The 23,695-nt window shown below is 39.5% G+C and overlaps 1 protein-coding gene across 2 annotated transcripts in view; it reads left to right on the forward strand.

Annotated features, from left to right (window-relative positions):
- PLCB1 (phospholipase C beta 1) overlaps positions 1–19,592 on the forward strand; it is a 673,983-nt gene extending 654,391 nt beyond the window's left edge. Inside the window, exon 32 of one of the 2 annotated variants that reach the window (XM_032859164.1) lies at positions 16,276–19,592. In XM_032859164.1, coding sequence (XP_032715055.1) covers positions 16,276–16,503 — 228 coding nt within the window. In that variant the 3' untranslated portion in view covers positions 16,504–19,592. The remainder of the gene's footprint in view (positions 1–16,275) is intronic. The other variant, XM_032859165.1, reaches the window with a different exon arrangement.
- Positions 19,593–23,695: the final 4,103 nt, after the last annotated feature.

Below are 23,695 nucleotides of genomic sequence, written 5' to 3' on the forward strand. Positions count from 1 at the left end.
AATTAGTCTGCACTTAACAGCAAAGAGGAAAACAACCAGCTGACCAAATAAACAGATCCTAGGCTGAAGAATTACACGGGGGCGGGGGGTGGTGAAAAGCCAGTGTCTTCTAAGCATGGCAGATGCAAATAGAAAAACCCAGTGAAGGCTGAGAAATAGACCAGGCTCACTGCAGCTGGTTGAGAGTCCTTACTGTTTTCTAGATCCTGTATCCTGTTACTAAAAGGGCAGCGTATCAGTAAGACCCTATGCCATGGAACCTTTCCTTATCATCAGTTTTCAGTAAAAGACACTTTCCAATTATTTTGTGAAAGCATTCTAAAATCCTAGACATGCCAGGAAAATACAGTGGCGTTATTGGTGATTCTACTCTCAATGTACAGCAGAGCAGGTTACTGAGATGATCACTAATTCTGTTTTTACAAAATGGTAGTTGGCTTAGAATGGGGGGATGTAGCCCTGGATTAGGTGGCAAGAGTTCAGTGTTCAGATCTTGATTCTACACTAAAACACAGGAGTGGCAGGCTTCAGTTTCCTTATTTAAGGAATGACAGTTAATAATGTGCTAAATGTGCATTCATTCAAAGTTATAAAATAAGTCTCTTAACTTCTTTGGCCCAGAGCACGGGTCTTCAGAGATTTAAACCATCTTTTGGTATTTTAAGTACAGTGGTAACTTTCAGTTTGACAAGGTGTTACTGGCCTATGATTACTCATTTCGGCAAAATAAAAATTTTTTCCTCACTCACAATCATTTTTATTCCCAGCTCTGATAGACCCCAGCTGAGTCATCCTACAGAAAGCACTTAATTAAAAATAGAAAACTCCTAGGCCTTCATAGTAGGCACCTATAAGTGGAGAATACTCTTCTTAGTATAGGACAGACACAAAAATTTCAAAGCCTGGAACACATACATTCACTGAGATGAAGTGGCTTGCCAAGTAGCAAAATTATTGCCTCCCATTATAGTATAACTTGCTTTTAGATGCTGAGTGGTGGCGGTACCTCTACCAAGCAGCACGAGTATGGCTGCTGGGACATGACAAACAATTCATCCCATGTCAATGCCCCAGAATGTCACGCAGAATTTTGAGAGAAATTATGGAGGTCATGGGGGAGATGCTACAGTAACACTCCCTAAAAACACAAAATTTCAGTGGCATGCAATTATCAATATTTATGTAGTTCATGAATTTGCAGGGTTCAGCCAATCTGAGCTGAGTATAGCTGATCTTACCTGGGCTTGTTCATACATTTATGGTTAAGTATAGTTTAGGTAGGTGACTCTATTGATCTCAGCTGGGCTTGTTTCTGTATCAGCCTACCGGCAGGCAACCTACTGGTTGATCTTGGATGATTCAGGCTGTGTGACTGGGATGACTGGGGTGACTCAGTTATGTTCCATGTGCCTCGTCCTCTACCAGCCTAGACCAGGCATGTTCCCATGACCATAGCAAAGTAATAGGGATGAAAGCTGAAATGCACAAGTGCTTTTTCAAGTCTCTCCTTGGGCCATGTCTGCTAACACCCTATGGGCCAAAATAAGTCACATGACACCTCATAGTCAAAGGCTAGAGAGATAGCCTCTATTGCTTTAGCAAGAGGAACTTAAGCTCAGAAGGTGAAGGCTGTGGATACAGAGAGAGAGAGAGGTGATGCACTGAGGCCATTAATCCAGTTTACAAAAGAGGAGAATCAACTAGGTTCCAGTCCTAGCTTTACTATTAGCAAGCCGTATCCTTGAGAAAGGCGCTTAACTTCTTTCAGCCACAGGTTTATACCAAGTTAAAGGAAAAGATTTGACTATGTAATTTTTTAAAATACCTTTCTAATACTACAAAGTCTTGGAAGGGTTGACAATATAATTGCTAATGTCCCTTTCAAAGATTTCTATAGTAATCTCTAGACACCCGTAAGAAGATTACAAAGGAAGTTCTGTAATACATCTTAAAATCAAAGGAGGTATAAATTAAGGGTTAAGCTAAGATACTGAGGCATTTCAAGAGAGGTATACTGGGGAAAGGACAGTGAAGAAAGAATGGGGATGTAGCTAGGAAAAAATTCACAGGAATCTGATTATGTTCTTTGCTGTATTAAGAGCAGATTTCCTCCATGGGCAATTTCATGGAGTGTATGGGTGTATAGAGCATTTGACACAAAAGATCTATGTCACAGTGCATTTGGCTTTTGACGTGAAATAAAATTTAAAATGCAAATGCCTATAGGGATTATGCTTGGTAAATCACATGATCTCTAGCTTCTGTCTTTCCTCTTTTGTTGATTCAGTATTGGGATCTACTTAGCATTTAGTACTTAATTCATTGCCTATTTATCCTGGATCCTTCCATCTTTCACCTCTGCAGACTTACCCCTCATTCGCCCTTCACACAGCAGCCTCCAACAAACACCTTGAATCCACACCTGAACATTAACCACCTCCAGAGGTCTGGGGAGATGAGATTTACAAAGAGAATCCTATTATATGACTCAAACCCCTGAAAAATGTTGAGGAGGGATACAAAAAAGGAGCACTTTGATGGGAGCCCTTTGTCTAAAGTGGTGCTGTTCAGAAAAATGGTCCTTAGATGAGCAATGAGAACATCACCTGGGAGCTTCTTAGAGAAGCAGGATCTCAAGACCTGCTCCAGATCTACTGAGTCAGAATCCACATTTTAACAAAATCATCAGGTACTTTATGTCTACGTTAACTTTTGAGACGTATTGATGTAAAGCTCTCCCGTCTTGTCACTTTCGACGCACAGCCATCTTTTAAAGGACTCTCAGTCACAGACTGTGAGGTCCCTTCTATTATAATCTGTGGTTAATTATAGATGAAAGACACTAGTAATCATTTAATTGTTATATATTAGAGCAGATTCAAAGATATCTTCTTCTACCATATACCATTAAAATGCACAAGCAAGAAGGAGGTTACAGCTAGAAAACTCCATCCCCCTCATAAATATCAACTATTATATGTACCGTAGGTTGAAGGTTGAAACCCTTTGCCCCAGGATAATGGTAATAACAAGGATGTTGGCAGATCCTACAAGGTTCCCACTTTTTAAGTCCCATCTCCTCTACAAATACTTTGTATTATATCAAAGTATTGCCCAATGCAATATTCATTTTTAACATCTGTTGTATATTTTTGTCTTAGAACCCATTCAGCCCAACTTGTTATTTCCCCTGTACCTATCACTTATCGCCCACGACAGATTCTAATTTTTTAATTCTTCACAGCACCAAACACAGGGCCTTACACCAATCAGAGTATTCAAAAATATTATTTGTTGATAAGTGCTTCAAATCAACAACAGCCCAGAACATAGTTTAAAAGTGAGATCCAACACATACCATAATTGAGCTGTGTTGACCTAGTAATGACTTAAACGACACAACTAGAAAGAACAAAGAACACTTAGGGTTCCAGATGTTCTCGGCTACAAGTTATGTTTTTTCCTCTCTCTTTAGAAATCAAGTTATAAAGGCGCCTGGGGGGCTCAGTGGGTTAAAGCCTCTGCCTTTGGCTCAGGTCAGGATCCCAGGGTCCTGGGATTGAGCCCTGCCTGGGGCTTTCTGCTCAGCAGGGAGCATGCTTCCTCCCCACCTCACACCCCACCCCCCCCAACCCGCTGCTGCCTCTTTGCCTACTTGTGATCTCTGTCTGTCAAATAAATAAATAAAATCTTTTAAAAAAAAATAAATGAAGTCGTACAGAATTAATAAGCAAGCACAATATGATAATTACTTTAGCACATATGATGTCATTTAAACCTTTTAACAACAACCTGCGGAAACTGGCATTACTATCCCCATTTTATATATGAGGAGATTTCAATTCCAAGATAGTAAATGAGCTGCCAAGGTCATATCTGGAAGAGCTGCCAAGGTCATATTTGGAAGATGCAAGAACCTTTCAGGGACAGAGAATCTTATCTATCTACCTCAATGAATTCTCCAATTCTATAGATCAATGACAACAGTTTAATTTGTGATCGTCTTCCTAGTCCTTTGTAATGGGCTCTATTGCTAGTTGGTCTTTATTCAAATGATGAAACAATTTTAATATCATTTTTAGGCAAATATAATTGTTTAGGAAAAATATGCCAAAAATGTAGGCATGCAACATACTTCAGGACTTGATTAAGAGTGTCAGGAATTTATACCCATTGTCAATTAACTGTATTCCTCCACATTGGCATGAACTATCCAATTTATTTCTGTTTAGGTCTGGAGTATTTTTCGTTTTGACCTAGAAAACACTCATCTCACCTTTTACTCATTTTCTTTAGACTTCAGTTGCCAATGGCAACCTGAAATTACAAGGTTAAACAGATGCTGCATTTTACTTGAGTGGTTGGTGACTTTCAACTTTGAGTTCATGTTCAGTGTGAATTTGTTTATCTGTAGGGATCACTACTGCCTCGCATTGTGGCAAATCCAAACAGTCTGAATTTGCTGGGCCATCTGCAGGGAATTTATGGGTTTTATCGATTTTTTAAGTTTTGGCTTTGATTTATGGGAACTGGTTTACCAGTCTATAAGAGTACTATGAACTTAGAGACCGAACTCCCTCACACTGCTGATTTGGGCTCCTGATTCTTCATGGTTGAAGTTTTTTCCTTCAATGGACCCCATGAATTGCTGGCTTCTTCACCTTGTCCCTGAGATTATGGGTGGAGATTTCCTGGCCGGCCTATCAAGTGTGGAAACGACAATTTCACCATTTCAATACCACCAGTTCTTAGGCTTTCTCTCCCATCTTCTTCAAACATGAAAACCTCAGTGCTCTAAGATGGAGAATCTATTCTGCAACTGGGGACCTCTTGGTTTTGAATTCCTTTGTTATTCCTGTGACTTAAGGATTTTCTTTTCTAGTATTAAAACTCAGTTATCAGGGGCTCCTGAGTGGCTCAATGGGAGGAGCATCTGACTCTTGGTTTCTGCTCAAGGGGCGATCTCAGGGTGGTGAGATCGAGCCCCAGGTGGGGCTCTGCACTGAGTGTGGAGTCTGCTTGAGATTCTCTCTCCTTCTCCCTCTGCCGCTCTCACATACGCTCTCTCTCTCTTTCTAAAATAAAGAATCTTTTTTTAAAAGATTTTATTTCTTTATTTGACAGATAGAGATCACACATAGGCAGAGAGGCAGGCAGAGAGAGAGAGAGAGGAGGAAGCAGGCTCCCTGCTGAGCAGAGAGCCTGATGCGGAGCTCGATCACAGGACCCTGGGGTCATGATCTGAGCCGAAGGCAGAGGCTTTATCCCATGGAGCCACCCAGTCACCCTTAAAATAAATAAATCTTAAAAAAAACCCAAACCTCAGTTATCAATTTAATAAAAGGTATGTGTTCTATTTTACTTAGCATTTCCTTGTTTAGAGTAGAAGAAGGAATCTCTCCACTCAGACATTTTGACTTGAAGTCCCATTGCAATTTGTTCTAAAGAAATTTAGAGGAAAACAAATAAACTGACACAATCTGTAACGGTTGGGATATGTAATGTGGTCCCATTTTCCCACATGTGATTTTCCAACAATCCCCTGCTAACTGGACTGACCTCCCTCTGTAACTTTTATATGATCTTGTTATTTCTATTCTTGGTTGACGTAAAAATTCATGAGATTATTCTAAAAATAAGATGAGTCTGCAAGGTGGCTCGGGGTGATTTTAAACCATCCACTCTGTGTGTGTATTTTAATGCTTTTCCCACAGCCTTTTAGCTCATTGATTGATTGATGATGTTGAACTTAAAATACTTGCATTGCATTGGGCACCTGAGTGGCTCAGTGGGTTAAGCCTCTGCCTTCAGCTCAGGTCATGATCTCAGGGTCCTGGGATCAAGCCCCCCATCGGGCTCTCTGCTCTGCAGGGAGCCTGCTTCCCTCTCTCTCTGCCTTCCTCTCTGCCTACGTGTGATCTCTGTCTGTCAAATAAAGAAATAAAAAAGATATATTTGCATTAATTCCCAGTCACTCTATTAATTTTCCCGGTCACTCTATCCCATGCTCAGTGTTTCGTACTTTTCTGTTTTTTTTTTTAATATTTGTTTTTATTTTGGAATGCTATTTTCATGCTAAAAGTAAAATAATCACATTACCATAAAAGTGAGAAATAGAGAAAATAAAAATATTCAGTCCCAACAGTTTATATTTTAGTATTTTCTTTCAAAGTAATTCTGTATTCTTTTTTTTTTTAATTAATTAATTTATTTATTTATTTGACAGAGATCACAAGTAGGCAGAGAAGCAGGCAGAGAGAGAGAGAGGAGGAAGCAGTGTTCCCGCCAAGGAGAAAGCCCGATGCGGGGCTCGATCCCAGGACCCTGGGATCATGACCTGAGCTGAAGGCAGAGCTTTAACCCACTGAGCCACCCAGGCGCCCCAGTAATTTTGTATTCTTAAAAAATATTCTCATGGCTGTAATCACAGTACATATAAAACTGTATGTAGACTTACTTCATTTATCACAGTAACAATTATGTTCACTTATTTTCATAGCCATTTATTGTTTTACATTCATTGGCTGTGTTTCATTTCTTTAAGCAGAAGCCTATGTTTTCTTTTACAGAAACTCTGTTTTATTGATGTTTCTGCTGGGGAGTTGAGGGGTTTTTTTGTTTTGTTTTGTTTTGTTTTGTTTTTTTTTTTGCTTGTTTGTTTATGAGTTTTATTATTTCCCTAATCTTTAACAGTAAATTTTTAAAATATCTTGAGCAAGATAATTTCAGTACCATATTACACATGCATTTCCCCAAAACCAGACATATTTTTAAAAGGGTTAAGAGACTGTGAGGAATTACATTTTTAAAAATACAACAGATACTTTCAGAGAAAGAAAAAAAAAAGTGAAGTAATCTAAAGTGTCTAATGAGAAAACAAATGAAACAAATGGCTTTATGTGTATATAAAAGGTAACATAATTAGGGGTGGTTCAGTCAGTTAAGCATCTGCCTTTGGTTCAGGTCCTGATTCCAGGGTTCTGGGATTGAGCCCTACTTACGTTGCGTTCTCTGCTCAGCAGAGAATCCTCTTTCCCTCTCGTTGTGCTGCTCCCCCTGCTTGTGCTCTGTCCCTCTGTCAAATAAAAAAAAAAAAAAATCTTTAAAAAAATAATGTAACTAATCAAATAATATAATTAATTCAGGGGAATTTTTGCAGAGTAATATAATTGTGCATCCTAGGTGGGATCTATTTTGTGAAAAACAAAACGTCAAGAACGACTTAAGCTTCACATGGTTATTTTATTGCTAGGTCACAATATTGAAACTATTTCCATATATATGAAAAGGTAAAGCAAATGGGTTTTCTGTTGTTACCAGAAAGCAAAATATGCAAAATTAGTTCCAAAATAAAAGAGATATGGAAAGGCAAAAAATCAAAGGAGTTAAGAAAAATTATTTAATGTTACATTTAAATTTCAGATATCAGTATATACTAAAAATTTTTCAAAAATATATGTCCTAATGTCCACTGTGGGCCCAAACACAATGACAGCCTGGTAGCAGCGAGCACTTTTAGCACCCAGTGCCTTCTCCAACAAAGCCTCCTTGGGAAAGTAGCTGATTCTAGGTCTGAGTCAGAGAAAGCATGAGGTGTCTGAGTTATCTTATTTTCTCTAGAAAAGCAATCAAATGCTCAAAACCCAATGAGGGCATGTCAAAAGGACCTAGGATCATGCCCTAAAAGGGCTTCTATTGACATTATATGGGGACAATTTGAGCTCAAAAAATAATGACTGCAACTGATTTAAACAAAGGGAATGATTAGAAATAAAAATACATTGTCTGCAGTTATTTTCAGAGAAAGAGAGAGAAGGGAAAGAAAACTCATTTGTTATCTTTTGAAATTATTATTGCCCTAACACCTTACTCAGAATATTTATGAATCAAAGGAAAAGAATTAAATGCTTGCTCTGCCTTTTTAGGAGGAACTCTGGTTCATTTCCACCTGAAAAGGGAAAGCTCTTCCTTACAGAAGAGCTAAATAAAATACTAGCTAAAAAAAAAGTTAGAAAATTGCCATTGACTCTTAATAAGATAGATGAAAATCATTTCATGAAAGGGTGCTAAGGAAACTTTTTGTGGATCCAGAGCTTCACCCCCCCCCCAGAATAATTGCCAATAAGCACAAGAAAAAAAAAATGTCTTGACAAAATTAAAGTGTCCTATTTACCACTTTTGGCCAAGTGATCGAATTCAGCATTGTCGATAATGTGGTCACATGATAATACACCTCACTAATATGTTATGATATGAGATGTAAAAGAATACCTGTTGACTCTTCTTGTCCAAACAAATGTTTGTTTAATCCCCATCTGATCAAGTTTATGGGCTTAATTTCTCATTTACAGGAAAGATAGGTTTTCCAGGATTGACTTAAATGGCACCCTAAGGAAATAATCAGACAAATTCAGAATGTGGGCCTTCTATAAGAAAATTGAACAGGACTCTTCAAAAAAAGCCAAGTCATAAAAAAATTTTATTTATTAATTTATTTATTTTTAAGATTTTATTTATTTATTTGACAGACAGAGATCACAAGTAGGTAGAGAGGCAGGCAGAGAGAGAGGGGGAAGCAGGCTCCCGAAAGAGCAAAGAGCCGGATGTGGGGCTCCATTCCAGGACCCTGGGATCATGACCTGAGCCGAAGGAAGAGGCTTTAACCCATTGAGCCACCCAGGCACCCCCATAAAAAATTTTAAAACAATAAATAACTCAAGAGGGAAGAGAGAGGAAGACATCACAATTGAATGCAATTCAAGAACTTTGATTGAATTCCGGTCCAAAAAAAAAAGCTAGAAAATTTGGGAGAGTGATTCTGGGAAACCTTGAACATGGATGGATGTTGGGTAACATTAAAGATTATTATCAATTTCCTTGACATGATTAAAGTATTGTCACAATGTAGGAAAATGTTTTTATTTTTAGGGGGTGTGGTGGCCAAGCATTATGATATCTGAAATTTATTTTCAAATGATTCACACACACACACAAAAAAAGAAGGCTAGACAATAATAATACACACTTGGAAAAATATCAACATTATTATTACAGTTGTTTTCAGGGGTTTGTGATTGTGGCTGTGATTTTGTTTTGGTTTTGGGTTTGGGTTTGGGTTTTGGTTTTGGTTTGTTTTTGGTGTGGTGGCAGTGGATTTGGGTTTTACCTCTACAACAATGCGATAGTAAGTTTCCTGATGCTTTCATCCTTATATGTTAGTGCTCTCGTTTCCCTGGGCCAGATGGCCTTCCCAAATGTGGAATTGCTGGGTGAAAGCTATGTGCATTCTCCTTCTTGTAGATATTATAGATATAAGATTATTGCTCATTGTTGGAAAATGTTCACTTCTCCCCAGATGTTAATGCTCCTTTGAACAAACTTTTTTTTTCCTACCAATATGTTCCTTAAAAAAAATGTGCTATTGAATATTCCATACTGTCAATGAGAGTGAGGTTTTTCTCAAATATATATTGGATATTTTCACTTCTCCTATGAATTGCTTGAGGTTTGTTCATTTTTTAAATCCCCCAAAAAGATGATTTTCATTTTGATAAATATAGTGACCCCCAACATGGGTTTGAATAGGTCCACTTGTACACGGACTTTTTTCGATACAGTATAGTACTGTAAATGTGTTTTCTCTTTATGATTTTCTTAAAAACATTCTTTCTCTAGCTTACTTTATTGTAGGAATATAATTGCAATGCTTATAAGATAAAATACATGTTACAAATATGTGTTAATTGACTGTTCATGTTATTGGCAAGGCTTCTAGTCAAGGCTATTCGTAGTTTTGGGGGAGTTAAAAATTTGACTAGGATTTTTGGCTGTGCAGGGGGTTGGCGCCTCTGCCCTCCCCATACTTTTTAAGAATCAACAAAATACCTAATCAATTTTTTTCTTTGTAGCTTACAATTTATCTATCTTCCTTGAGAAGATCTTTACACCTATATAATAAACCTCTATCTCTATAATAATGCAATTATTCACCCAGAATTTTCCCTAAGATTTTTTTGCTTTGTGTGTGGTTTGGGGTTTTTTTGTTTTGTTAAGATTTGTTTATTTGAGAGAGAGAGAGAGAGAGAGAGGGTGTGAGTGAGCACACACACAGAGAGAGGGGGAAGCAGGTTCCCTGCTGACCAGGGAGCCTGATGCAGGGCTCCATCCCAGGACCCTGAGATCATCACCTGACTGAAGGCAGAGATGTAACCTACTGAGCCACCCAGGTGCCCTGCTTTGTGTTTTATATTAAGGTCTTTAATATACTTCCCTAGGCAAAATGACTTGAGTTGGACCTGAGTTCAAAGTGAAAGTTCTCCTTAAATATGTGTGTGTGCCTTCTCTATAGAATTTGTTTGTTTCTTTTAAGTTTTAGCAGTTCTTCTGTCTTTATTATCCCACAGTAGCTCACTATACTCTGGTTTCAGTTTGTTTCCTTGATTAGATCTCTTTATTAACTTAGTAACCTGTCTTATTCTATATTTATGCCACATATACATTATATTCATTACATTATATTCATATACATTATATTCCCCCCTGTTTGTAAACTAACCTACATAAGTAACTTTACTTTCTCCTTGGTCTTCACTTACATTTATGAATCTAAAAACCTTGCATAAACTACATCAAATCTCTACTTTATTTTTTTAAGGCAGTTGAAAAACTGTCAGAGGCAGGATAGCATCCCAAGTGCAAAAATATTGGACATTATACTCAGGCAGAGCTAAAAGCATTGAACCTGACTGTATTGCTATCAGAGTTCACAAAAGCAATGAGTAGGCAAGATGGTTTGAGAAATATGTTAACTGAGATATTTAGAAATTCAGTCTGGCTAGTCAAATTGGAGAACTCAGCTTATAATTAAAGAAACTCTGGCCATGTTCCGATTTCTTAATACCTGAGTGTAATGTAACAATTTGCCTTAAAATTAGAGATCAAATTTGGTGATATCTTTCCCTTTTTGCCCATTTCCTAAGAATAGATCTTATAAATTTGAGATCAAGCAAGCTCATGTTTGCTAATGTTATAGAAAAGCTCCAAAGCATATTTTCCAAAATCAGATTTTTCATGAAGATCTATCAGTCCTGTAGTGATGTCCCTCAGTAATGTGTTTTAAGATTATAGCAATGAAAAGATGGGGCCAGCTGAATTAAAATATGAGTGTTTCGGGGTGCTTGGGTGCCTGGGTGGCTCAGTGGGTTAAAGCCTCTGCCTTCGGCTTAGGTCACGATCCCAGGGTTCTGGGATCAAGCTCCACATCGGGCTCTCTGCTCAGCAGGGACCCGGCTTCTTCCCCTCTCTCTGCCTGCCTCTCTGCCTACTTGTGATCTCTGTCTGTCAAATAAATAAATAAAATCTTTTAAAAAAAATATGAGTGTCTCGTGGAACCAGGCCATATATGACATCACTTTGCATTCTCCTACTATCTCGTGTAGTTACTGTCACATTACTTCTCCCTAACAAAAAACCCACAAAATTGAGCGGCATAACACAATAAACATTTACTAAGCTCATGAGTCTATGAACTGGCTAGGCAGTTCTGATCTGAGTCAAGCTCAGCTGGTCTCAGTAGCCTTACTCAAACCTATGTTTAGCTGGTGGGTCAGCTGAGGGCTGGCTGGTTTATAATAGCTTCACCCTCATGTCTGATAGTCAGTCGAAGTGATGGAGGGGGGACAACAGGGTCATGTGTCTCCTCCTGCAGGAGGCTAGCCTGAGCCTCGTCACCTAATGGCTCAGTGCTCTTGTAACAGTGAGAGCAGAACCACATGAAGTCTTTTGGGGTCTACGCTCAGAACTGCATGCTGTCACTCTGACACATTCTATGGGACAAAGCAAATCCCAAGACCTCCCTAGATTCAGGGAGATAAAAAAATACACTCCACTCTTTCATGGGAGACACTGCTGAGGCCATGAGTACCAGGAGGGGTGAGACATTGCTATCATTGTGCAATTAATCTAGCATTCCCCCAGAACCTACAGCTTGAGTTACACAGAGTAGACACTCAATACTCAGTGACGATGTGAACCAGAATGTGGCAATGAGATGGGATAACACTGAACCCCAGCAGAAGGGTGATCAAGAACAAGTCTTGGTGTTTGGGGGAGAGCCATCTGAATCAGCTCAGGATGGAGGGGAGACAGAATGAGGAGGGATCCAAATTGAAAGTCCGTAGTCTCTAGAGTTTTCTGGTCGAAGCCAGATTTAAATCTACTAGGACAGAAGTTAGAAACACTCAATAAGCCTAGTAGAATTCATGAGGTTCAAATTGATTGCCAACAGTAAAAAAATCAGGTCCTCAATGAAAATTTAAATTTCTGACTTCTCTTGAAAAATAAGAGTCCTGCAAAATTTAGCTAGAGCTGGGTTTCTGCTGCCCCCTTATACAGAGCATGCCCTCCCCCCCACTCCTACTTATGTTCAAGACTTGCCTGGTCTCCCCAAACATCTGAGTTTGTGACCTGTAGGCTGGAAAAAACTCCTCATGGATGGAACTTTTTGGGAACAGAGCCAGACTTTGCCCTTCATATTTTCTTAATATGAACAAGAGTTCCATTTATAAGAAGCAAAAACAAATAAAAGGAAAGCTCTAACTTGAAATTTAATAATAAATGCAATTTTGTAATTAAGTTTTTAATAACTGAATAACTTTTTTAAAAGGGCAAAATATGGCATGTAATATAAATTAAACAAAATTAATTTAGTTAATAAAGTATTTAATTTATTAGTTTAGAATACAACATAATCTACCACTAACCCATGATAAAAGAAGAGTCCACTAAAACTGTAATTTAGCCACAACTGAGTCAGCAATTTAAAATTATTTTAAATAATTATTTAATTATTATTACTGTGATACTGTGATTTACAATAAGAAATATATATTTAGTCTTCATCCCAGTTCCTGGCACAGGGCTCCTAAAACCCTTGAAATTTCCTAAATGATGAGCAACTAAGACGTCTTGGGTCATGTTAAAGAGGCAACTTTTCAAAAGCCCCTAGATAACCTAAAGATAGGGGCTGATTGCCAGGGGAACCAACCTTGGGGTTGGAGGGTTGAACTTTTCAGTCCCAACCCCTAATCTCCAGGGAGAGGAGAGCAGGAGGCTGGGTCAATAACCAAGGACTAATGATGTAATCAACCATGCCTATGCAATGAAGCCTCCATGAAAATCCAAAAGGATGGAGGTTGAAGACTTTCTGTGTTGGTGAACATGTGGAGGGAGATGCAGGGAGTGTGGGTGCTCAGAGAACATGGTAGCTCCACACCCTTTCCCCATACTTTGCCCTGTGCATCTCTTCCACCTAGCTGTTCCTGAGTTAAACGCTTTTATACGAAACCAGTAATCTAGTAAGTAAAATGTCTGAGTTCTGTGAGCCACTCTAGCAAACTAATCAAAGCTAGTGGTGGGGGAGGGGTTCATTGGAATTGCCAGTCTGTACCAGTTAGTCAGAATCACATGTGACGACCTGGACTTGAAACTGACCTCAGACATGAGGTAGGGGTGGGGACAGCCCCATAGGACTGAGCTCTCAACTTGTAGGATCTGATGCTATCTCCAGGTAGGTAATATCAGAATTGAGTTAAATTATTGGACACCCAACTGGTAACTAGGGAATTGCTTTGTGGTATGCGGGGAAAGATCTCACACATTAGAATTGGGTACAGAATCATAATTATCAAAATTGGGTTATTTTAAAAATTAGATTATTAAAAAATTATTCAAAAATGTTCATTTAAGTATTTGACATTGTTTCACAGTTCACATTCTTTTTTGTATATAAATTCAAAAAAGAAACAGTACTATCAAGCATTCTGGGGTCTTGCCTACCAGGACCTAAGAGAAATTGACCACTAGGTCGCATACAATGTATCTAATGCTGAAGGTACCCCACACTAACCTAAAGGAAAACAGAAATCTGCTGTTTCCTCAACACCAGGCCCCTTGCTTAGTCTTCCTTTCCTCATATTCCTTGGAAGCAAAACTTGAACAGCATGCCTTGCTGACTTAAAAATGAGACAAATGAATGACCTGCATGGTAGTTAATGAGAACTGGTGAACACCAGGCTAAGATTTCACTTCTGTAAAAGCCCCCACTCCCTTCTAAATGGTTGGGAAAAAATTGGCCATTGTCATCTCATCTGTGATGCTCCAATGGCTCACTTGTTCCTCACAGGGAGGAAGCAGCTGTATGTGAAGGTGCCTTTGTTCCATTGTAGCAATGTCAATCTCAGAGCCCCATGAGTGCCCTTCTCATAGCATGCTTCCTCCTTGGCTTATTAGAATTCATATGCCAGCACGACATAATCACAAATACCCTACATTTTATATTTGGGAAGAATAGTTGACTTTCAGTACTTAGGACAAGTCATTTTTATCAGACACTTTTTTAAAAAGATTGTATTTATTTATTTGAGAGAGAGAGAGAGAAAGGATGAGAGTGGTATGAAGGACAGAGGGAGAAGCAGACTCCCTACTGAGCAGGGAGCCTGAGGCAGGACTGGATCCCGGGACTCTGAGACCATGACCTGAGCTGAAGGCAGACACCTAACTGACTGAGCCACCCAGGCGACCCTATCTGGCACTTTTTGATGTAGGGTGGGTTGGGGGGGGATATTGTTCAAACAGATCCACAGTCCATCATCTGAGATTCTTGGGATCCTTGTCTTTTGAAATACATAATTTTTCTGATTTTAGAAAGTCATGTAATGCATATACTGCGAGCATAATACTCTAGGAGGGGGCTTGGGCATCCTTACAGTCATACAAATTAATATGTCTACAGTACCGTGCAAGGATATTCACATTCAGTGAAATATATAAGGATTATAAATAACTTTATATCAATTAATGTCTATGTGTTTACCCCAAATTTACCAAAAAAAGTTCTGGATTTCAGAACTTTGGGGGATTTTAGAATTGCAGACAAGAATTTCTCCAGCATAAAAGCATAAGCAAAGGGGTTGAACCAAAGAGGGTATTCTCATGCTGCTGACATTGTCCAGAATGTGAGCAAGGAAAGGGGTCGCAGCTCCAAGGAACAGATGCCCTGAGCACTGTCTTAACCCTGGACTAAGCAGCATGATCCCGGGGTCCTGGAATTGCCCTGTATCGGGTTCTCTGCTCAGTGGGGAGCCTGCTTCCCCTACCCCTCTGCCTGCCTCTCTACCTACTTGTGATCTCTCTCTCTCTCAATCTCTCTGTGTCAAATAAATAAATAAAATCTTTAAAAAAAAAGAATAAAAATAAAATAAAATTCTGTGTTTCAATGGGGTCCATCACAGCAGAGCTTTCCAGCAGGCAGCACCCACCACTGGCTGCGCCTCACCCTGGCTACAGAAGATGCCCAGCCTTCGCTGGTTTTATGATTACGGCTTCCATTTAAGTCTGAAGAAACAGTTCTCTGACTTTTAAAAGTCTGGGCATTCTCCAGAGCATTAAACAGATAAATTAAAAGACAGTTTATGAGGTAGCTAAAGCAATATACAAGGCAAATAATATTAGAATGAAAAGAAAAAGAATCAAAGAGGTGATAAAAGAAGGCAATACAGAAGTTAAAGTTGGTTATAGGAGTATGTTCAGTTCATAAAAATGCATTGAGGGGCGCCTAGGTGGCATAGTCAAACACCTGACTCTTGTTCCCACTCAGGTCACGATGTCAGGGTGGTGAGATCTAGCCGTGACAGGCTCCACGCTCAGCAGGGAGTCTGCTGGAAATGCTGTCCCTTTGCTCCTCACCTCGCTCTCTCTCTTCCTCTAAAATAATAAATAAATACATCTTTTTTTAAAAATGCATTGAGCTTCTCTCTAGAAGTACTTGACTGCGCTTTATGAAGCCCACTTGTAGCTCCCCTGTCCTCTCCAGCCACCTCTTCCCTCTCCCCAGCCTGATGCATGGCTGACTTTGGCACGCCCAGCTCTCAGTAGCTTCCAGTCCCTTCATTTAAGAACTTCGGATCGCAGCATATTACTTCTGTAAACTTTTTCAAAAGATTCGCCTCTGTGTCTGTGTGTGTGTGTGTATTTATACTGTTGCCTGTCTTTAGCCCTATTCTGCCCCACAGAACCTGAACTTGACCTTCAGCTGCAGACACGTGATGTGTTCAACTACACTCTGTTTTACATCTTCTCCATAGGTACCCCGCGGATGGTATTTACATTAATTTATTCCTCCCCCATCTTTGCACGTCTCTTTCAAAGAGTTTCCACACGGGTGGTTAGAGAAAACTAAATGACCTAAAACCATCCTCCTCTCTTGATGTCTCCCAGCTGCAGACAGACCTGGAGCAAGAATACCAAGACAAGTTCAAAAGACTGCCCCTGGAGATCTTGGAGTTCGTGCAGGAAGCCATGAAAGGGAAGATCAGTGAAGACAGCAACCACAGCTCTGCCCCTCCCTCCCTGGCCTCAGAGCCTGGAAAAATGAACCACAGGCCTCCTTCCAGTGACGAGCTGGAAGGAGACAACCCAGGAAAAGAGTTTGATACTCCTCTGTGATTGTTCCTGCCAGGCCTTCAAAGCATGCACGGCCCCGTCATCTGACTCTCTCTTACTACAAAAATCACTGCCCGGGGGCATCTTCCTGAGAAGCATTCTTTACCCTACAATCCACAACACAGGGGGAGTTCTAGAAGGATCCATGCCAACATCCTCATGCCCAGGCTCCATGCGTTATGTGGACACTACTGCAGGTCTGCTTGTGGAGAGTGCATGTATGTGGGATTTTTGTTTTCTTTCCAATAGTAAATTCAAAGCAGGCAACTTCCGGGCTCCATGGGACATTTAACGAAGGACAGTGTCTTTTTTGAAGAAAATCAAGCTCATGTTTTTATTTGAAGCTCTGGTGTAAAGTATTTCAAAGTAATAGGAATAGTTGAGAAATGTGTAGCATTATTTAACACTATCGAACAGCCAACTTTGAGCATTCGTTTTCCTAACTGCCCCTCAACTACCATCTCTTCAAGTTAACGTGCATATTAAATTGCTTTATCCTTTGCTTTGCAAGCACTGGAGGCTTGCAGTTTGCTAATTTATTTATCATAGAGGCATCAATGTTTCTGTTGCTGACATGGCTTTATTCAATACCATAGTGATTCGAATAAGTTTGGTCTTCTCTCTTGAAAAAAAGTCACTTGGTTGTATCCTTGCCCAGTGAAGCTATCCCAAGACTTAGCAATATGGCGCATACATTGGGTTGCTTGAGCAAACTGGCCACACACTTCCAGGCACTGTGCTTTCCGAAGTGACTATTTGCACTCAAAGTCTGGGTATTCATTGGTGGTTGGCCTGAAATTATTAAATAACTACAGAGTTTGTCTGGCTGAATAAAAATGGTTAAGCTGATAGATGTTGAGCAGAGATTCAATCAGGGGGAACAGGTTCCAGTGGTTATTTTGCTGTCTCACATTTTTTATGGTTCATTTATTTTTACTATAGAGATAAAGATTGAATATTTATCTAGAGAACACACAGACCCACATATAAATGATATATAGTATCTCCATGTATATATGTACACACACAGCCATGTAAGTACACACACACACACACACAAGCACATGCGCATACAAGTATAGATGCGTGTATTTTAATTGGCAGTGACCCAAGTCTCTTCCACAAGACTTAAACCCAAATTCGGGGATAAATACTCAGAGAAGAAAATGGTCAAACATCTATCTATATTATGTAACTATTAAATTATGTTGAAATTTTAAGAAACAGTTGATGGAACTGTTGATGCAAGTTGAGGTAGATTTAGAGCTTAGAATATGAATTTGATATATATTTTGCAGGATCAAAAACTGGATTTTAAGTATCAGATTTTAAGCTTGTTTTAATAGAATATATAAAAAATGTATAGGACAGCAATATGGAAATTTATTAGTATCTTTCATAATTTTTAAGTCTGACAGATTTTGACTTTATTCAAACATAAAAAATCTTTCATTATATATATACTATGTACATTTAATTCACTTAACTGTGTCTTTTTGTTAAGTTTCTATGTTGGTGGCATAAGAAAAACAAATTATATCATGGGAAAACTGATCAAAAATATTATTGAAGGAACTTAAGTAAGAGAGAATAATTATATAGAGGGAAATATAATTTAGAGAGTAACACAAGGAACATTGAAGTTAAAGCTCTGAAGAAAGATGCTCACAACTTTATTTTCCTTTAAAATAAACCTGTCTGATTGTAGCTTAGCGAAACATTTTAAAATGCAAAAACCAGTTGTGTCCTGAAAATTGTGTTTCAAGAATTTAATATTTTTATGCAAATTATTTTATTTAACTTTAAGCAATAACTAGGGATAACAGTTAAGTTTTAATCAAAACGAAGACTTAGTTCAAACATGAGGCAAGAGTGTTTGATTAAAAAAAAAAACACATCTGGCAAGACACAAGGAGAAAAAATCCCATCCTCTTTGGAGATGATTATATTTTGATCTGAAGGATTTGGGGTATTAATTAGACACTTAATAAAACTTATCTTCCACTGAAAGATAAATCTTTTGTAAATCATTCTACTTTTGCACTTTGAAAGAAAGGCATTAATCGTAAGGAAGCAAGAAGGGCACAATTGAAAGCTGCGTTTTTATAAATAAAATTGTAGACTGTCTAACATTGCAGAAGAATGAACTAATAATAGCATTCATACCAAACACATGATGATTATTACAGAACACTGTCTCACATTTTAGTCCAGAGATAGACAGAAGTGGAAAGACCTTGACTTACACAAAACTGTTTGGGTAGTGGGATTGCATTCTCTTCGTGACTCTAGTCATTTTGCAATACATTTGTATTTGGCCATTTACTGTAATCACATTTTTATATCTGTACAATGACACTTTTTTGCAGTTGTGGGGTAGTGTGGAACACTGTCCATCTTGCCTCATTGAAACTACTACAGCGATACTATCATTTAACAATATTAATATTACTTGAAATAGAGTAAGATAAAGAAAAAGGGTCTATATGATGTGCAGTTTTGTGCCTTTATGTATTTTCCTTGTTCTGTGTTGAATGTGTAAAATTCTGTACTGTGGTTTCTCCTGTAATAGAGCGTTAGAGCTGTGTAGTAAATTAGACCGTGCCCCTCTGATATCCTTACACTACTGAGAATGCGTGGTTTTGGCCATGAAAACCAATTTTCAAAATTCTAATGACATGCCTTGTGTTTTTGGTTTCCAGCGTTTCATTTGAACATTTCCACATCGCCGTACATTCATTCATTAATGCTCCTGTAATAGATAAGCGGTCATTCAATCATTCCGAAAGAAAGGGCCATTGCTTGCATTACTTTGAATTTAATGTTGCGCGTGTGCACTGTATAAATATTGTTTGTGATGGATTGGACATTGTGACTTTTGCCTTTTCAGAAGAAAAATAAAAGATAGGACAAAGTATTTGAAACTCTTAAAGTGTACATATTTTGTTCTTCTATCTCAAATTATTTAAAATGCATAATTCACATTTTTGTAATAATTCTATGCAATTTTGTGGCATGATGTTTCTTCCACTTGTAATTTTATGTGCTTTCATCACAAATCCAAAGGAAACAATAAAAATTTCTTAACACAACCCAGGTGTGTCATTTCTTGCTGTCAGAGCAAACTTTTTTCTTTCTTTCTTTTTTTGTTTTTGATGGGCGGGATGGTGGGAGTGCTTTTCGCACCAGTCATTAGGGACAGAAGGCCCGCCCTGATGCAGCCCATCTGTGCCTGTACAGGAGCTTGGGATGCTGCAATGCATGTGCCAGAGGGCACCACTGTCATTACTTTATCGATCTACCATCCTGTCCAGGAATGACCGAGCACCTGTCCCTAACTTCCGTTTTAGAGACCATCCCTCCCTTCCTTCACCAAAGCTAAGGAAAGCAGAACAGTCAAAAGTTTGCTAACAGGGGCGCCTGGGTGGCTCAGTGGGTTAAAGCCTCTGCCTTCGGCTCAGGTCATGATCTCAGGGTCCTGGGATCGAGCCCCGCATCAGACTCTCTGCTCAGCAGGGAGCCTGCTTCCTCCCCTCTTTCTCTCTGCCTACTTGTAATCTGTCTGTCAAATAAATAAAATCTTAAAAAAAAAAAGTTTGCTAACAAATAGTGGAGATGAACTGACAGAGTACTTGTTATAACTTTTTCTTATGAAACATAAAGAGTTTGCAACACTGATTCTTTATTTTTAGAGGCGAGTGGCAGGAGGAGAGAGAGAATGTTAAACAGGCTACTTGCCCAGCACAGGGCTTGATCTCATGACCCTGAGATCATGACCTGAGCTGAAATGAAGAGTTGGATGCTTAACTTACAGAGCCTCCCAAGCCCCCCACAACATTAATTTTTTTTAAAGATTTTATTTATTTATTTGACAGAGAGAGATCACAAGTAGACAGAGAGGCAGGCAGAGAGAGAGAGAGAGAGGGAAGCAGGCTCCCCACTGAGCAGAGAGCCCGATGCGGGACTCGATCCCAGGACCCTGAGATCATGACCTGAGCCAAAGGCAGCGACTTAACCCACTGCGCCACCCAGGTGCCCCAACATTAATTTTTTTTTTAAAAGAAGGAATATTCATGTGAGTTATGAGAATGTCCCATAGGCACCCTGTATATAGTATGTCCGTAACCTGCTGCTATATTACACATTAGTCCAAAACCCAGTTGCTTAAAATGATAAGAATTATCTCTTATCTCTCATAGTTTTGTAGGTCAAGAATTCAGACAGGACAGAGCAGAGATGACATGTCTCTACTCCACAGTGTCCAGGACCTCGACTGGAAGATTACAAGGCTGGGGGCTGGAATCCTCTGAAGATGAATTTACTCACATGTTTGGTCGTTGATGATATGTCGGCAGAGAGACTGGCTGGGCAGCTGGGCTGAAACACCCACATATGTCCTCCCCACATGGCCTAGGCTTTCCCACAATATGGTGGCGAGATTCCAAAGGCGAGTCTCCTGAGAGAAAGCCAGGTAGGAGCTGTCTCCAAATTTTTGTGACCAATCCTCAAAGTTACATACTATCACTTATCTGGGACCCCAATCATTGGTGCTTTCACAAGCCCCTTCCCAGAGGCAAGAGGAAGGAACAAACATGGACCCCATCTCATCGTGGCCGTGGCTCACACCCAAGAGCATGAGGAGTGGAACAAACATGCAGGTGTGGCCTTCTTTGGAAAATATGACCTGCCTCACACAGTGTGCCCCGACTGAATGTGTAGTTACACTCAAACCTGCTCCACCTCTTTTGTGTTCTAGATCAGTGAGCAAACTCAGTATCAATTCAGTCACCTGAACCAAAATGTTGTCATTATCTTTGACAGCTCTCTCATCCCCCTTCCAGGGAATCATGGTTTGGGTCAATTCTGACCCTATGACAGCCCTCAGATTCATTGACTTTCTGTCCTTTCTGCTCGTCCCTAAACTCAGGCCACCACCCCCTCCCTCCTGCCAAGATTTTTGTAAATGGTCTCCAATCCCCTTGTCCCAAATATTGCAACCATACTATACTAAACTAGTCTAGATGGTAGTATACTAGACTGTACCATACTAGTATACTAGAATACTATACTATAGCTAGGCTGATCATAGAAAGCAAAATATAGGATTAAAAGCCTTTATTGACCCAGCTATTCTCAGGCTAAAGTCTAAACTCCTTAATAAATGTTTGAGGTCTTACACGAATTGATTCCCACTTGACTCTCTAACTTTCTCTCTCTCTCTCTCTCTCTTTAAGAGAGAAACACTAGTGGGGTAGGGGCCAGAGGGAGATGGGAAAAAAATCAAACAGGCTCCTTGCCAAGGGCAGAGCCCCACTCGGGGCTCAGTCTCTCAACTCTGAGATCATACCCTGAGCTGAAACCAAGAGTCAGACACTTAACTGACTAGCCACCCAGGCCCTCCTCTAACTTTGTCTCTTAATTCTCCTCTCCCACACCACATTCCAGCCCTCTGGGCCATCTTGCTTCCTCAACTTTTTGAATATTATTCCTTCAACTACTTAGACAGTTTCTTTCTGTTTCTTTTTCCCTTGAACGCCTCTTCAAAACACACACACACACACACACTCACACACACTCAGATTCTCTCTTTTCCCTGGCTAACTCCTATTCATCTTCAGATTTATAGCATAAGTATTACTTCCTCTAAAAAGCCTTCTTTCATTCACCCAGGTTTTTGTCAGGCCTCATCATCTGTGCTCTCATAACATCCTATATCACTTGTCTATCGCTACATGACAAATACCACCAAAACTTCGTGTCTTAAACAATCATTTTCTATTCTTTGGGAGTCTAGGGGAGGGTGGTTGTTTCTGCAGATCTGGGCTGGGATGATGTGATCTCAGCTGGGCTCATGTGTACATCTGCATTCAGTCATGACTTGGTTGGTGGCTGATCTGACCCAGGTTCTTTCACATGTCTGGGACTGTGGCTGGAATGACTGGGCTGACATGGCACTGTCCTATATGATTTCTTACCCTCCATCAGGCTAGCAATGGCTTTTTCACATGTCAGAGGCCAGGATCTAGAAAATAAGAATGAGTGTTCAGGCCTCATGAAGTCTAAACTCAGAAGTGGCACACCATTACTTCTAGCATATTCTATTGGTGAAAGTAAGTCTTAACACCAGTCCTGATAAAGAGTGGGAAGACACTATAATAGTATAGGGAAAAGGATATGGACACAGGGTGGTCTGTATGGCATCCACTAATGCAGTCAATCCACCAAACATCTTGTACTTTCTTCCACATATAGAGCACATGCCAACTCTAATGTAAGGGCCGTCTTACATATAGCTACATCCTCCGCTGACACTTGTGATGCCAGGCATCATGCCTCACTTACCAATGAACCCCTCATCAACCATGATGTAATCATTCAATAAACATTGCATTTATGTTGAATAAATTTGTTTGCTCATCTACCTATTAATGCTATTACTTGCTCATCAAGATATTAGTTCTAAGATAGAGAACAAGAAACAATTGATATAAACATAATAAATGTCATTAACTCAAAACCACAGTCTTGTTTAAGGACCTCATGAGTCTATAACTCTGTAATAGTAAGTGATACCACACAGGACCCACAGGCTTGACCTCTGATGTATGGCACCACCCCCAAAACATAAAACAGTGAGTGAGTGATTAAAGTAGGTCAGTCACCAAATATTAGGTTCTGGGACACAGGTAGAGAAGGCGAGGCTCACCTTGCATTCCATGGGTAACAAGAGCCTATTTTGCCCACAAGAGAGAACTCAGGAGCCTTGTTCCCCCCTGGAATCCACGCACAGTCCAGCTGTTACTTTGAACATTCTGTGTATACACTTTTCATAACACTTTTATCGAGCTATAATTCACATACTGTAAAGTTCATCCTTTTAAAGTACACATGTCAGTGATTTTTTGATATAGTCCAAAGTTGCTCATCAGTCACTTCTCTCTAATTCCAGAACATTTTCATCTTCCCAAAAAGGAACCTCATATTCATTAGCAGGCACTTCCCATTCCCTCCCCAGTACCCCACCTCCTCTCTCTCTCTTGCCCCTAGAAACCATGAATCGATTTTCTGTCTCTGTAGATTTGTCTACTTGGGACATTTTATATGATTAGATTTATATAATATGTGACCTTATGGGTCTGGCCTCTTTCACTTCACATAAAATTTTCAAGGTCTATCTATGCTGTAGCATATATCA

The sequence above is a fragment of the Lontra canadensis genome, unplaced genomic scaffold, assembly GCF_010015895.1.
Source record: "Lontra canadensis isolate GAN:19392208 unplaced genomic scaffold, GSC_riverotter_1.0 scaffold16, whole genome shotgun sequence".
In the NCBI taxonomy this organism is placed as follows: domain Eukaryota; kingdom Metazoa; phylum Chordata; class Mammalia; order Carnivora; family Mustelidae; genus Lontra; species Lontra canadensis.